The sequence below is a fragment of the Peromyscus eremicus genome, chromosome 15, assembly GCF_949786415.1.
Source record: "Peromyscus eremicus chromosome 15, PerEre_H2_v1, whole genome shotgun sequence".
NCBI lineage: Eukaryota > Metazoa > Chordata > Mammalia > Rodentia > Cricetidae > Peromyscus > Peromyscus eremicus.
This window is the reverse complement of record NC_081431.1, coordinates 72,989,248-73,005,502: the sequence shown is the minus strand read 5'-3', so window position 1 is coordinate 73,005,502 and position 16,255 is coordinate 72,989,248. Positions and strand designations below refer to the sequence as shown.

Genomic DNA, 16,255 nt, shown 5'->3' with positions numbered 1-16,255 from the left:
CTACATTAATGGTGGGGCTTCTGACCTCAGTTAACCCAATCTGGAAACGCCCTCTCTCACAGAAGTCTGTCTCCTACATGATTCCAGATCCTCAATTAATATTAACTATCACAACCTCCCTCTCCTCCATTGGACCCAGAGCCTGTGGATCTTGGCCTTTAGTCACTGGCCCAGACTCTGAACACTTGCAGAGTCCTGACTGAGAGCTGACTCCCCAGGGGCCGGGTATGGCCTTGAAAACCACAGTGCAGTTTTCAGGGCGATGTTGTCTGCAGAACTCTCCACCACGATGGAAATGAAATGGTCTATGATAGTCCAGAAACCTCTGGCCATGTGGACTCGTACAGTGGCACTGGAATTAGCATCACAGTCAAACCAAATTTAAGTGTTTATTGAAATGTTGTGCTCTTTATTTTTTCTGGTGCTGAGACTAGAACCCAGAGCTTGTGTATGCCAACAAGTGCTCTGTCATTGAGCTATGCCTGAGCCTGGAAGTTAAAACAGAGCAGCCAGCTGGGCACAGTACAGTTGTAAAGTAGAGAACACAATTGAGGGTGAATCCCAGATCTGCCTCCTTGGAGCTGTGCAATGAAAAATAAAAAGCCATTTGCCCCCCTGCGCCTCAGTTTTCCTGTATGTGGAGTGGAGATGAGCCTTGCTCACTCTCGTGAAGAACTCTCTGTCTCTTTTCTTCTCCCCTTCGGGGATGAAACCCAGGGCTGCACACATGCCAAGCACACATTGTACCACCAAGCTATACTCCATGCCACCTCTTGAGATTCAGGTCTACAGAAAAGCCTCAGCTTGGCAGGTTGCAAAGAGTCGTCTACCCCCTTCCTCCAGAACACCCTGTATGAAGCCATAAAGATCCATCAGGACCGGATTCTATCCCTGAAAACATGTCCGTGAGAAGCATGCTGCATCCCCAACACCTGCTTCTTTTCTAAATCCCTCCATACTGCAAATTCTACTCTAGGTTCTGGAATATTCTAGAACATTCCAAAATACCGTAGAGCAACATCCCATCCTATCTGCTAACTATTTCCTCTTCTTTTGCCAGGAATGTGAGGCCAAAGATGACCATCTATGTCTGCCAGGAGATGGAGCAGAACCAAGTCCTCTTGCCCCAGAAGCAGGATGGCAGTGGAGACAATAACCTGTGTGGTGAGTGGAGCAGAGCCTGCAGCCAGACTCCCGAGCCTGCTCAGTTTCTGCTCTCAGTGTTTTAGTGACTTTTGTCTTCGCTGTGAGGGAGGTTTGTTAGGCCTCACAGTCTGAGGGCATAGTCCCTGTGGCAGGGAAGTCATGGCCGTGAAAGTGTGATGGTCACATCACATCCACAGTGAAGAGGCAGAGAGCAATGAACAGTGGGGCTCAGTTGGCTGTCTCCCCAGCACCCACTAATGGTCTTTAAATACCCTTCTGCCACCAGGAGCCACTGCGTACGTAACCCCTGGAAAGGTGTCATAGCGCTCTGTCCTCCCACAGTGCAGGGTACATGCACACCAGGCACCACATCTGAATTCCATTGCTCCTCTAGGTCCTCCCCTCCCCTAGCTGGGTGCCCTGGGGTCTGGTTGGGTCCAGGATTCAACATATGTGCCCAGGAGAGAGAGAAACAGCCAGCCCGTGCTTGCTTGTTAGTAGATTCCACCAGTCTTCTCAGCTTCCGACAGAATCCGTGGCTCTGGGCATGAGCATCCTTACATGTGAGCTCTTGCCTTCTCAGGATGGGGTAGGGACACATAATCAGGTTCTTGTGTCCTTAAACGAAGGCACTTGCTCCTCCTCCCCAGTGTACCACGCCATCTTCCTGGAAGAGCTGACCACCTTGGAGCTGATAGAGAAGATCGCCAGTCTGTACAGCATCCCCCCGCAACACATTCACCGGGTTTATCGGCAGGGCCCCACGGGCATCCATGTGGTGGTGAGCAATGAGGTGAGCTGACCTGGCCCTCAGGAAGAGCCCCAGATCCCCAAACAGGAGTAGACTCTCTGGCAGCGGTTCTCAACCTGTGGAGCACTACCCCTCCATCAAACCTCTGTCTCCAAGAATATTTACATTACGATTCATAATGGTAGCAAAGTTACAGTTATAAAGTGGCGATGAAATAATTTTATGGTTGGGGTCACCACAACATGAGGAACTGTATAGAAGGGTCACAGCATTAGGAAGATTGAGAGCCCCATAGAGTCTACAGGTAAGGGTGTCTCAGTGTTTTCTATGCATGTTGCTGGCTGGAAGCTGAAGCTGTAGTGACCGCCTGCAGTGTGAGGGAAATGTTCTGACCACAGCTGGGTCGGGGCTACCAAGTCGATGTAGTGTGACTCTTCCTGGGAAAGCATGAAAATATCTTCTCCCCCGAGATAGGGCATTAACTACAGACTAGAGTGACAATTCCAGGACTGATTCATTTATTAGGTTTACTTACAGGAGTGTAGGTGACCCCACAAGAGCCACGCCACCGAAAAGTCTTATCTCCGTAGCTGTATAGATGGAGTCTCTTTCAGTTAACCTTGCAAATTGATTACATAAACCTGGGAGGGAGGTGCAGGAAGAATCAGCTTCCTTTGAGGAGCCGAGAACCCTCCTCCTTCCCTCCCTCCATGAGGGACTGGCAACAAGCCCCATAATTAAAAAACTTTTTATTACATTTATTTACTTATTTTGTGAGGGTGGCAGGTGGGTGAGTGGGTGCATGGGTGCTACTGCACGCAGGACGTCTTAGTCTCTCCTTCCACCATGTGGGACTAGAGATCAGACTTGGGGCAAGCAAGTTATTAGCTTGGCCATCTCCATGGCCCAACAGGCTCCTTCTTAAGGGTCCCTTGTGGGTAGTCATAGCTGCTGTGACTAAGATGGTAATAGCTGTTACGCTCAGAGGACAGCTTTCTTCATGTGCCTTGGGACATGTGTACAGTCAGAGGAATGTGTCACCCATCAAGTAGGGAGCGAGTCTGAAGAGGCCGGTAGTTAAAGGAGGGTAGGGGTGGCTCCTGGGAGACACTAGCAAGGCCTCCTTCAGCGATGAAGGTACACACCACCGAATCAGTGCTCAATATAATCCCGTGGAAGGAATATGGAACTAGCTGCTAGCACAAGGTCCAGGAAGTGACAGAGCCCTGTTGGAACCTCACCCCAGCCCTTCGGGGAGTGATGTGTTGAGCAGACTTGCCTACCAAATTGGGCATCCCTTGCCCATGATGGAACAGGTGATCTTAAGCTCGTGTCCTGGACCTTCCTTCCACTGACTGGTATTGTATCGGTTAGCTCTCTGGCACTGTAGCCAATACGTGGGATCATGAACTTAAGAAGAGAGATTCAGTCTGGGCAAGAGCTCACCTTGAAAGTGTGAGCACCCGGGTTCAATCTCCCGAACCCATCCATGTCAAAAGCTGGACATGGTGGTATACCTCAGTGTAATCTCAGTGTTGGAGAGAAGGTATACACACACACACACACACACACACACACACACACACACACACACACACACGACAGTTTGCCTTACAGTTTGATAGATTTTGGTCCATCGTCAGTTTCCTGTTGTTTAGGGGCTGGTGGTGAGATAACCCATCGTGGTAGGAGAGTGGCTGAGCAAACTGTTCTCACTATGGCCAAGAAGGAAGGGAGTGGGGGTGGGGCACTAAGGTCCCAATATCCCCTTCAGTACTAACCCTGGTGACCTAACTTTTTATTGGGCCCATGGAATCACAGAGTGTTGGGATTACATCTCTGTACTGTATCATACTTGGTTTAGGCAGCTCTGGAAATGGAACCCAGGGCTTTGTACATGCTAGCTAAGCATGCACTCTAGCAATGGAGCCACGTCCTCAGGCCCCGGAGGATTTCTTTTTGAGAAGATACAAACCATGAATGTATGTGCCTTGCAACTTCCCAGGTCCCTGAGGAAGTCCCTCCCCCACTTGCCCTGTGCCCTCAACAACAGGCAGTTAAGTGAGCAAGGCAGAGAACAGACCTCAAATGCCACCCTGGCTAAGTAGGCCATTCTCATTCCCCCAAGTCTCCTTCCCACTCAACCCGAATCAATTTGGAAACCTTCAGCTCAGAATTACCCAGAGTGCTGGAGGAAGCCTGGGCAGCAAGGAGCCAGCCCCTGGGGTGCAAGGGCACTCAATTAAACAAGGGAGTTACTGATTAAGCCCTTGTGGGCCCTGCTTAGGGCTTTTCATGCCCAAGTGGCTGGGCGGCCAAGAGTCCGAGCTGGAGCAGGCTGAGGTATAGAATAAATGTACTTCATGCACCATTAGGCTCTGCAGGGAGGGTCAGGGTCGACAGGTGGGTGCATTTGTAGGATTTGAGGCAGTAGTCCAGAGCATGCAATAAAAAGTAGGTTGCTTTTTTTTTTAATTGAAAGGGGCTTTGCTTACCCTGTTGGGTTTGGCATGCATGCTTATGTTTATATTTTAACTATTTCTGAAGTGTATATTAGGAAATGCAGCCTACATGTAAAGATTTATAAAATTAATGTACATTTTGTTTTTAAATCTGATTTGTGTGTGTGTGTGTGTGTGTGTGTGTGTGTGTGTGTGTGTGTGTATGCTGTAGTATATGTGTGAAGATCATAGGACAATGTGTGTGAATGGTTTTTCTCCTTCCTCTGTGGGTTCTGTGAATCAAACTCAGGTCTTCCAGGCTCACATAGCAAGGGCTTCTACCTGCTGACCCACCTCACTGGCCCTGACTCACACATTTTAATAGGTTTTCAAGTCCTTGTACCCAGTTTACTAGACTATAATGGTTATAAACCCCTTGGCAGGATTGCACCATCTTTGACCCTTGCTTGTTCATGTGTATTTTATAATAATCATCTTTTTCTTTTCTCCCTGACGCATTAGGGGTGGGAGCAGTACACGTGTGTGCTTGTGGAGACTGGAAGATAGTCTTTGTCTGTTGCCCCTCAGGCACCGCCCACCATGGCTTTTAAGACAGGGCCTCTTTATGTCCTAGAGCTGGCCGAGAAATGTGATGGCTGCTCAGGGAAGCTCAGCAATCCTCCTCTCTATCTGCCCAGCCTGGAGTTACAAGCCCACAGCATCATGCCTGTTTCGTTTGATTGGCTTTTAACCTGGGTTCTGGGGGTCAAACTCGGCTCCTCACGGCTGCAAAGCACTGTGCTACCAACCAGCCATCTCCTCAGCCTAGTAGGCTCCTTTCTTCTGCCTACTTTAAAACTTAGAGGTGTGGAATAGCCACGCATTCCTCCAGGGCCCCCCCCCCCTATTTTTTCCCCTCCACCATGGTTTTGATTCATGAATGCTGATGTGTGCAGCTGAGGGTCACTATACCTCTGAGTGCCATGAATGATTAGGTCCCAGTTGGCTCCCTCTCCTGCCACTGACAGTGCCCGGTATGGTATGAGCTTTATGTGACCACAGTGTTGCTCTCAATGTTCTTCAGCATGTCTTGAGGGCGCACGTGCCTTGCAGGAGAACCCCAGGGGTGACTTCCAGTAGATGAGTTTTCTAAAGGTTTGTCACCCCCCAGAGGTGCTGGTTCCCTTGTATATCCCGGTTACATTTTATCATCATGATGCTCCATTTTACAGATGGTACGGTGAAGCCAGGAAATTCTTTTTTCTCATGATCACTGGTTAGAAATCACAGTGAGAGCTTGGGATAGGTGGCTGTGGGTCATCTTTCTTGCTCATGTGGGGAGTAGCAGCCCCTTTCTGTTGGTCTTTGCAAGCCATGGACACACATGTCAGTTAATCACTGTTGGTTGCTTTCTTGTTACTGTAATAAAATATGAGACAAGAAATGATGCAAGGGAGGAGCCTTTATTGTGCCATCGTGCTGGGGAAATCATGATAGCAGCAGGAGCCGGGAGGCTGCTGGGGCCACCAGGGAGCAGAGTGACCAGGAAGTGGTGTCTAGCCATAAACACTCAGGACCCACCCATTGACCCCCTTCCTCTAACAAGGCTCTTCCTCCTAAAGGTTCCTCAACTTTCCCAAATAGTGCCACCAGCCCTGGACCAAGTATTCAAAGACATGGGTCTATGGAGGATATTTTTCATTCAGGCACAATTATTTTGTTTAAAAACATGTTCCAGTCACGAGCCTCTTGAATGATGAGAAAGCTTTGCTGGGTGATTTCACCGCTGTGGAAACACCCCGGCTTACAGGCACTCGGAACCTGGATGATGCATGCCAGTCACTAGACATGGCGTTGATGCCACTGATGCAGTCAAGTGACCTGGTGTGTGAGCACACTCTAAAACAGTAGCGCCAAGGATGGTGTGGCAAGTGTGCAGATCGGGAGTGGTGTGTGCGGTGTGTCGTCTTCTGTACCGTACTGGCAACACACTGGAGGGTTTACATTATCGCCACAGACATGAGTGATGTTAACAGGATGGCAGTGCCACCAAGCAGTGAGAACTGGTCAGCTCCATCAATTGTACGTGTGTCCTGTGGCTGACCAAAATGGAATGTCTGTGGTATGTGACTTAATTTTTCTTGTTTGATTTTGAGACAGAGTCTCACTCTGCAGCCCTGGTATGCCTGGAACTAGGTGTGTAGACCAGGCTAGCTTCAAACTCAGGGATCTACCTGCCTCTGGTGCCTGTGGGCCTGTGGAGGTCAAAGGAGGACCTGTTGCTCCCAGCCGTCCTCATGCTCCCACAGCGATCACTGACCGGGCCGTCTCTCCAACCCCTCCAACCTTTCCAGCCTTGCAGTGATACGATGACACCACTGAGAAAAACACGTCTCTCTCTTGCCTTTCAGATGGTTCAGAATTTCGAAGACGAGTCTTGTTTTATCCTCAGCACATTAAAAGGTAAGCCCCTCCCTGCCTTCCTGATTGAAGTGTGTGTCTGTGTTCCCTGCTGTCATAGGCTGGTGGGTGGCAGGTGGGATCTGCCTGGACAGGGTCCCTCCAGAAGATGCTGAACTTGGAGCAGCCTCTGGGAGAAAGAAAAAGCCAAGCTTTCTCATACCTAGTCCTAGCCATGCCAGAATGAGTGACATCTTCAGGGAAACAGCAGGCCTGAGCGTTTGTTCTGAATGACCTTGGTGTTTGGGCTTTCATAGAAGGTCTCCGGGAAGCCCAAGCAAGGACTACAATGCCCAGCAGAGTGAATCAGGGCCTTAGAGGATCCATCTGAGCCAGATGTCTTGAGAATGGCAGGATGCCTATACTCTGCTGAGAGTGAGCCTGCGTACCAAGAGTCGTGTTAATTTGCGCAAGGCAGAGAAAGGCCAGCTGTGACGTTTCTTGGCTGGGAGGATCAATGGATGGGCTTCATCAGAACAGAAGACCGGAGCCTGGAAGGTGCCTCAGTGGATGAGAGCACATATTGCTCTGGCAGAGAATCCAAGTTTGGCTCCCAGCACCCATGTCTGGTGGTTCACAACCACTTGTAACTCCAGCTTCATGGGATCCAAAGCCTGTTTCTGGCTCTGCAGGCATTCATTCATTTGCACATACACGTACATAACATAATTAAGACTAAAATAAGACTGGGTTCTTATTTTAAAGAATAAGAGACTGGGTTCCAGACTGTGCTGCAACCACTTCCTGTCACGTTCTGTGAATCTAGGTTATGTTAGTTAGCTTTCTGTTACTGTAACAATGCCCGAGATAACCAAAAATGAAGGTGAGTTTGTCTGGGCTCAGTTCCGGAGGTTTTAGTCCATGGCCAATTGGGCCCATAGCAGCAAGGCAGCGTGTGATGGTGTGAGTGTGGTGAACTGCTCTGCTCACTGCAGAACAGCTGGAGAGTGAGTGAAGAGGAAGAGCTAAGACTCAGTGTTCCCTCCAGGGACATGCCTTCTTTGATGTCACCTTCTCCCGCTAGGCTCCACTCCCTCATGGTCCCACCGTCATTCACTAGTGCCATAGGCTGGAGACTAAACCTTCCACAACGTGAGCCTTATCCTAAATAGAGCGCAGAGAATGGTTCTTACAGGCCTCTGCGTGGAGCCTCAGCATTGTAGAAAGCCATCATTTGCCTGTACTCCTTGGGTTATGGTGAAAAGGCTCATGGTAAAAACCAGGGTACCTGGGAAGATCAGTACAGTGCTCGCCATGCCAGCATGAAGAGGAGTTCAGTCTCCAGAGTCCATGTTTGTTTGTTTTTTAAAAAGCTGGACATTGGTGGTGCATGCCTGTGTTCGATCCTGGCACTGGTGAGACAGGAGGGTGGACCCCTGAGGCTCTCGGGCCAGCGAGCCTAGCTTACTTGCTGAGCTCCAGACCAATGAGAGACCCTGTCCCTAAGGAATGATACCCGAGGTTGTCCTTTGGCCTTTGCACAGGTGTACACACACACACACACACACACACACACACACACACACACAGAGTAATTACATAAGGCAGATGCCAAAACCTGGTTAGCATCTCCGCTTGTATAAACGTGCTCTTCCTTATGTAGCTAAGTAAGTGGTTTTGCTTCTGTCTTAGTACATACTTTCGGGGGACACCCAGGCCCCGCTGCACCTCCTCTCTCTCTCCCCCTCTCACACATGCCCACGCCCCGTGTTTCTCTTGCAGCAGAGAGCAATGACGGCTACCACATCATCCTCAAGTGTGGACTCTGAGCAGCCGAGACCTGCGTCTGTCCCCACCCCACGCATCCCCGGCTGTAGAAGTCGCACCCACTGTCGGCCGCTGTTCACCTAACAAGCTCAGACTAGGAGGGACTCTGTCCGGACCAGGAAAGCCAGCGACAGCCATGGACACAAAGTCTGGCCTGCAGAAAGCCAGCAGTTCCCTTCTCTCTTCTCTTGGCTTTCAGCTTTTCAACAGTTCCCTGCTCTGTTTCCCAGGCAGACAGTGGGGACACACATCTCTTAAACCCCGAGCCTGTGGTCGGAGGCTCCTTAGTTGGTCCCTCCTGACTACTCTTTGCCTCACCTTGTTCTGCACCTCCTTCTTGGGCCACTGGCTTCATGGCTAGCTCTGCCAGCCTGACGGGGACACCCACAGCTCTCCTCTAGTACTCACTTCCCTTCTCATGGACCTGGTGGCAGCCTCTCTCCTGTTCTTGGATGAATTACTAGGACTGGGGCTATTTATTTTGTGCCTTCCGCCTCTTCCCTCAGTTGCCTTGATTCTAAGGAGCTGCCACATTCAAGCCTAGATGGTGTGTGCATGTCTGCCTTGACATGGTTGATGCCACACTAAGCCGGTGTGACCTCATGGTCATTGTATTAGTTATTTTTCTATAGTGTAATAAGGTAACCCGATAAAAGCAACTAAGTGCAGACAGGGCCTGTCTGGCTTCTAGAGTTGAGGAGTGATAGATTCTGTTATGGTGAGGACGGTGTAGTGTGGAAAGATGGTTGAATTCATTTTCATGTACGCAGGATGCAGAGAGAGAATGCACACGAACAGGAAGTGGTACAAGCTTGCAAGCCCTCAGTGACCATCCCCAGTGATAAACGTCCCCCAGCAAGACTGCATCTTCTAAAGGTCCCATAACCTCCACAGACAGTACCACCAGCTGGGACAACACGTTCAAATACACGAGCCTATGAGATAAAAATTTCTCATTCAAACCACACATTTTGCCCCTGTGTGACCTCTCACAGCTGCTAATTAGGGACTGGAAGATGGTGTGGAACTTCCTCGCCAGGGAGGAGGGATGAGAACAAAATGATTCCTCTTGGCCTACTGCAGTGTAATCTCAATGAGTAAAGAGTACTGAAGAGGTGAGGATTGAATTGGATCCAGTGGCCTTGACCATCAGTTTAGAGCTTTAGGTTGGGGTATGGCTCAGCAAACCCCTTGCCTGGCAAGTGTGAGGTACTGGGTACCATCCCGGTCCTGCAGCAGGAGGGATTTATGGAATTCCCTTTTTGAGACAACTTTGGTTAACCAAGCTGTTTGCCAAGTCTCCTCAGGGAAGTGTGTTCTCTGCAGTGCTCTCATTTAAGAGTCTGTCTTTCCCAGTTGTAGATGTACTTTGTCTTGTTGGTATGGTTGAATCACCTTTTGTTTTGTTTTGGTTTGGTTTGGTTTTTGGTGTTTCAAGACAGGGTTTCTCTGTGTAGTTTTGGAGCCTTTCCTGGATCTCGCTCTGTAGACCAGGCTGGCCTCGAACTCACAGAGATCCACCTGGCCCTGGCTCTGCCTCCTGAGTGCTGGGATTAAAGTGCTAGGATTAAAGGCGTGCGCCACTGCCGCCCAGCTGAGTCACCTTTTTTAACTAGGGGGAAATTTGAGGATCAGTAGCTGTGGTAGACCCAAGAATTCATCTTCATTTTGCCAGGGATCTGTGCTGGCCCAAGGCTTCAACTCCTTCCTAATCCAAGTTCCCCCAAAACATGGTGAGCCCTCTGATCACCAGAGCTTTTGTGGGATATTCTTCTAGGCTTAAAGATCATCAGGCTTTGGCAAACATTATTTTACAGGCAGAGAGGCTGTTCTTCCAGCGAGGCTGGGCTCTCAGTTCCTTGTCTTCTGGGAGTGTGTGGGTGGGGCTGACAGCTTTATTCAGATGTTGGTGTGCTGTGAACATATTGGCACAGACCTTCGTGTGGACAGGGTTTCATTTTGGGAATGTGCCTGGGAGTAGAGTGGATAGCTCTTAAAATAACTTTACCTCTTTGAGGAACTGCCCTGTGTTTCCCACATAGCTACTGCACCTGTTTACGGCCCCACCAGCAATAGAGGACGGTTCTAGTTTCTCTGCTTCCTCACCAACATTTGCTGTGATCTCTCTCTCTCCTTCCCATCCTCCCCTCCCTCCCTCCTTCCTTCCCATCCTCCCTTCCTCCCTCCTTCCCTCCTCCCTTCCATGTTGTCCAGTCTGTCTTCAAAGTCGCTAGGTAGAAGAGGATGGTGGAACTTCTGGTCCTCTACCTGTCTTCTGAGTGCTAAGAACACAGCAGTACCTCCACTCTAGTTTCTGCCCTGCTGGGACGGAAGCCAGGGCTTTGTGCTCCTCCCCTTGTGTTGATCGGTCTTTTGTGCCACAGTGTCCTGCGGTGTCCTGCATTTCTCTGATGGCCAGTGATGTTCAACGGATATGTCACGTGTTGATTGGCCATTTGTATGTCTTTGGGGAAGCATCTGTTCAGTTCCTCTGCCCCTTTTTAAACTGTGCTATATCTATTCATCGAGTTGTCTAAGTTGTTGGTAAATTCTAGGTGAAGTCCTCTACCAGTTTTTCTCCATTTTGTAGATTGTCTTCACCCTCTTAATGGTGCCCCTTGATGTGTACAAGTTGAACCTGGTTGAGCTTGGTGGCACGCACCAGCACTCCCAGTACGCAGAAGGCTGAGGCTCCCAAGTCGAAGGGCAGCCCAGCCTACATAGGAGACCCTGTCTCAAAAACTATCGTTATTATTACTTTCATTTGGGTGATGACTGAGTTACCTACTTCTCCTGCTGTGTTTTTGATGTGGATTCTAAGAAACCATGACCTAATGCAAGCTCAGGAAAATCAATGTCTGTTTTCGCCTAAGAATTTGTGAAGTTTTAGTTGTTACAATGTTCTCTGCTCCAGTTGAAGTTGGTTTTACATGTATGGTGTGTAGAGGGGGGTCCAATTCCATCCTTTTGCATGTGAGTGTCTGCTTTTTTACCCCTAATTACTGAAAGGCCTGGCCTTTGCTGTGACTAGTCACTTTTGCTGAAAGCCTCTGACTCCTGGATCTCTCTGGGATGGAATTGTAGTTGCTGCTCATCTCTTGTTTCTTCCCCCTTCTCAGTCTGCATTTGGGTCTGCTGATCTTACATCACCTCCCCACTCTGCCCCTGCATTCTCTCTGTCGTCCTGTTGGCAGGACTGGGTGACACTCCTCTGTTGTGCCATCTTTTCTGGTACATGACCTACCACTTCCTAGTTCTAGAGGAAGATCACGCCCAAGCATTTCCATCTTTGCATTGAGAGACAACTGAGTCACTTAGAGGAATTTGCTCAGGGTCAGTCACTGGAAGGAACAGAACTAGGTTTTGGGCCTCTGACTTTCAGCCCATCGAGTATCTGTGGCCACTGTCCCCAAGTGATGGCTCTACATGGGCCATGTGAGCAGAGACTAAACTTTAATTCTAAGGAATGGGCATGTTGATACCTTTCTTTCTCAGTTCCAAGTCGAGAGCAAAAGATGGCATGCCTTAGAAGGGGCAGATGGCATGGGAAGTTCCAAGTCTTGCCTTGGGGTCTGTATTAGTTATTTTTTCCCCACTGTTGTGACAACATGTTATGATAAAAAGGCAACAGAAAGGAGGACAGGTTTTCTGGCTCACGGTCTTGGGGGTGCGGCCCATCATGGCAGGGAAGGTATCGGCAGGCGTGAGGCAGCTGCTCACACGGCATCCACGTCAGGAAGCAGAGAGAGATGGATGCTGGGCTCCTCTCACCCTCTCCTTTTTGTTCAGGGCAAAACCCCAGCCCATGAAACTTGAAGGTGGATCTTCCCACCTCAAATAGCTAATCTAGAAACTTCTTCACACACTTACCTGGAAGGGGAGAGACCATGACCAAGAAGATGGTTTTCCCAGGGGAGACTGCCTCTTTGCACTCTGGATGTGCTGGTTTCTGATTTTCCCCCAAACACAGGAAACTTGACTGCATAATTTTTCTTGCTCTTGCTGAGTAAATGAAAAGAATAGAAATGAAAACCTCTCACAGACATACCCGAAGGTTTGATTCCATGGTGATTACTAAATCCCACCAAGTCGACAACCAAGACTAATTATCTTGGGGATCTAGAAAAAGGTCAGACATTGCCCTAGTGACCTCTCACCCAGTCTGCCTGGAGCCTCTTGAGCAGAGCTATTAACCTAGAGCGATCTTTACAGGGAAAAAGCCGGAACCCACAAGCACGTCACCAGTTCCTAAGTCCAGTGTTGCTTCAGGGGCTGGCCCAAGCCGCTGAAGTTCAGGAAATCATTAACACGTCAGTGGGAGAAGTAGAAGGGCTCTTTAGCTGCTGTCAGTGGAAATTGAGGTTGGTGGGGGCGTGGGGAGTTGAACGTGGGCACTCTTAGGTACACTGGGGGGCGGGAGCAAGAGTCAAGGGTCCCAGGCTGCATCATGAGTGACTGTGTCCCTTTAACGCGAGCTGAGCAGTATATCCACTTGGTAGAGTGTCTGTCCCTAGGTTTGCACCCCAGCACCACCCCCAAAATGAAGTAAGCATTGACTTGGAGACCTCGGAACCTGGTAATGGCAGTCAGGAGGTGAATCTGAGCCATGGCAAGGCTTTATCATTGTTTCCCAGTCATCAAAGTCAGGCAGTAGATAGGTGACCCTTGCTCGTCCTGGGCATGCCCAGTGCCCCCAGTGCTGCGGCTGCTCACCAAGCCCCAGGCCTTCCCTGCCATCTGCAGCTAGATGTTTGTGTGTCGGTGTGGACCTCTCAGTGGCACGCTGCTGCCATCCATGCCAGTCTGCTTGGCCAGTATGGAAAGTTCATACTTGTTCTCTTCTCCCCTTAAAGACAGGGCCACCAGGCTGAGAACCAGTGAGATCCTGGGAAGCACCCTGGCTTCCTGTCCAAGGCCAGCTCCAACTATAAGCTCTCCAAACCCCACTAGGCGTATAGAGGTTCTGCTGAGGTCCCCTCTAGGCGTTCCTGTCAACCTATGGTAAAGTGCTCTTAGACGCTGGCCTGGACCATCAGGCTATTCTTAGGACTAGAGTGGTGAGGTCTGTGTTCCCATCCTTCCAGGGAGCCACCCCGCACCCCGCGCTACATGTTCGCAAACGGGAACTGAATCCTATGCTGTAAGTCTGGTTTTGCCATCAGTCGGATAATAGAGAACATTGTCTTCAAACCTAGTTTAGGAAATGATAGCCCTGCATCAACAATTATACTAAATTGCTATATTTTGAATTGCTTATGTTAAATCATGCAGGACTGGGGTGTGGCTCAACGGCAGAGCGCTTGCCAGCCATGATCGAGGCCCTGGGTTTGATCCCTGGCACCATAAACCATACATTGTGGAGAGTTGGATGTGGTGGTGCAAACCTGTAACACCGACCCTGGTGGTGATGCTGGGGCTGGGTTTGAGGGCAGTTCTGGGCTATTTAAAAAAAAAATGGAATTTTGTTTTCTCTCGTGCCAACATAATTTTACCTCTTGGCCCTTAAGTACTGAAATATTTACTCCCTAACTTCTCCCTTTTGTATTTTTAATGTGTTGTATTTTATTTTGTAGTGAGAGGGAACAAAGCTAGAACCCGGGGCCTCACACATTTGAGGCAGGTGTTCTACCACCACGCTAGCCCCTAGCTCCTCAAATTGAGCCCAGAACGCAGAGATCCTCAAGCGTGCAAGGCCAACGCCCTGCTGCTGAGCTGCACACCGGCCCTCAGTTGCCTTCTCCTTCCGATTGTTTAAAGGCAGTCTCAGGTGTGACGGACTGTCTTAAATAACAAGTGCATTTTGCATAAACTTAGAAGAGGCTGTATTCAGAGAAGAAGTCTGGAATGCTCCTTGCCTTCTGGGTATCTCACTTCTGGAAAGTTCTGGTCCTCACTTGGCTCCCACGGACTCTGCCCAGCCTCTCCATGGGAGTACAGAGGTCTCTTCCTCAAATGCCCCCTGCTACTTGGAGCCCTGCTTGGCCTTTGTCATGGTCCCCTGGCCAGGGTTTGACAGAAGAAAGAACTTTGGTGCGGTATTCACGGGCTGCCGAGCTCTAGGGGGTGGCAGTGGCCTGAGCTGCTCACTGGAACCTGTCCTGGAAGGGATAGGCTGATTTTGGCTGGTGCCCTGACTAAAGCCCTGTTAGCACAGCACCCCAGGAGTCTTCAGACCCTTCCCATGTGTGCAGGGCTGTGAGTGCCCGGGCAGCTTCCTGCCTTCCTTGGGCCCATGTTTCTAGGTCAGTTCTGGCAGGGCAGTGTTGTGTCCTTCAGGGATGCCCATCTCCCATGGCTCGCCTGTCACTCGTAGACCCTCACAGGCAGCAGGCACTCCTAACTGCCTCCCCTGGGTTCCACTTTGACAAACTTCATTGAGTTTTTCCCCAGCCTTCTGCCTGGGCTTCTAGCTGGGGAAACCATGGAAAAGTTGGGACAGACCAGGGTCCTTACAGACAGCAGGTTGAACATCCTGTTTCCCAAATCCAAAATTCTACACCAGGCCTCGTGAGACAGGTCACATTCAAAACATGGATACACTACCAACAAAATTACCCTCGGGCCATGTGTACAGCATATGCAGAAGCACGAGTGGGTTTTGTATTTAGATGTAAGTCCCATCCCCAAGATAAACATTATGTATGTATCAGTAGCTCAAGATCTGAACCCACCCCTGATCTAGGGTTTGATCTGGGATGTGAAACCTTCATGGACTGAGCCAGGATGAGTGTCTGGCATCCAGTCCTGGTCCCATCCAGGCCACACCTGTTAGGTCTGTGGACAAGCTCAATTCCCATGTAGCTGTCCTGAAGCTTTGTCCCTGGGCTAGCAGTACTGCTGGGGAGAGCTTTGTGGGGCTAGAGTATTAAACACAAGCGTAGGGGGACTGTTTCATGCCCTGACCTGTCTTCTGGGTTATTTACTGTGTTCTCTTATGTCCATGCTTTAAAGTGATTATTTCCTGAGGTGTCCCTTCTTCCTCTACATCGGGTGATTATTTTCTAAAGGTGGTGGGGGATTTTGGGGGGTGGTCCAGATTGGTCAAATGTGTGTGATAGGTCATGGGGAGGTGGCTATGGAAACTCAAGTTGTCATAATACCATGTTGTTTTTGTACCTGAAATAAAGCATATTTTGCACTTGTAAATGAGAAATCTGTATGTGGGCTCTGTGCTGGGTCAGAATGCAAATAAAACCATTTGTACTAAACCCCTGTGGCTGGGACCTCAAGTTGCTTTGTTTATTGAACTGTAGCAAATGAATTCACTATTGTGGAGTATTTGGAGACACAGCTCAGTAGCATTAGGTACATTCTCGTGCTGCCCTGGGCTCCACCTTTAGTGTTCCTGCAGAACTGAAACTCTGTAGCTATTAAACAGTAGCTCCCCAGTTCCTTTCCCCAGCCCTCAGCAGCTACAACCTACTTTGCGCCTGAATCTGTAAATGAGGAGCTTCATTTAAGTGAAATCCAGTATGTGTCTTGTGTAGGAGATGTATTAGGATCTCCTCCATCCTCAAAGCTGAGTGATACTCCGTTGTGTGGCTGGACCATGTGTACATCTGTTCACTCTCAATGGACACAGGCGACTCTCACCCTTGGGTATAGTGAATGACACTGCTCTGAATATGAGCTTTCCTGCTTTCCAGAAGTGAAAGTTTTAGATCATGTGGTATTCCGTTTAATTTTGCAG

At 49.5% G+C, this 16,255-nt stretch overlaps 1 protein-coding gene across 1 annotated transcript in view; it reads left to right on the top strand.

The window, feature by feature from the left end:
* The window catches only part of Tfcp2l1 (transcription factor CP2 like 1), a 55,874-nt gene extending 46,565 nt beyond the window's left edge, over window positions 1-9,309 (top strand). Inside the window, exons 12-15 of the mRNA XM_059280356.1 lie at window positions 1,061-1,164; window positions 1,797-1,939; window positions 6,750-6,801; window positions 8,521-9,309. Coding sequence (XP_059136339.1) covers window positions 1,061-1,164; window positions 1,797-1,939; window positions 6,750-6,801; window positions 8,521-8,567 — 346 coding nt within the window. The 3' untranslated portion in view covers window positions 8,568-9,309. The remainder of the gene's footprint in view (window positions 1-1,060; window positions 1,165-1,796; window positions 1,940-6,749; window positions 6,802-8,520) is intronic.
* Window positions 9,310-16,255: the final 6,946 nt, after the last annotated feature.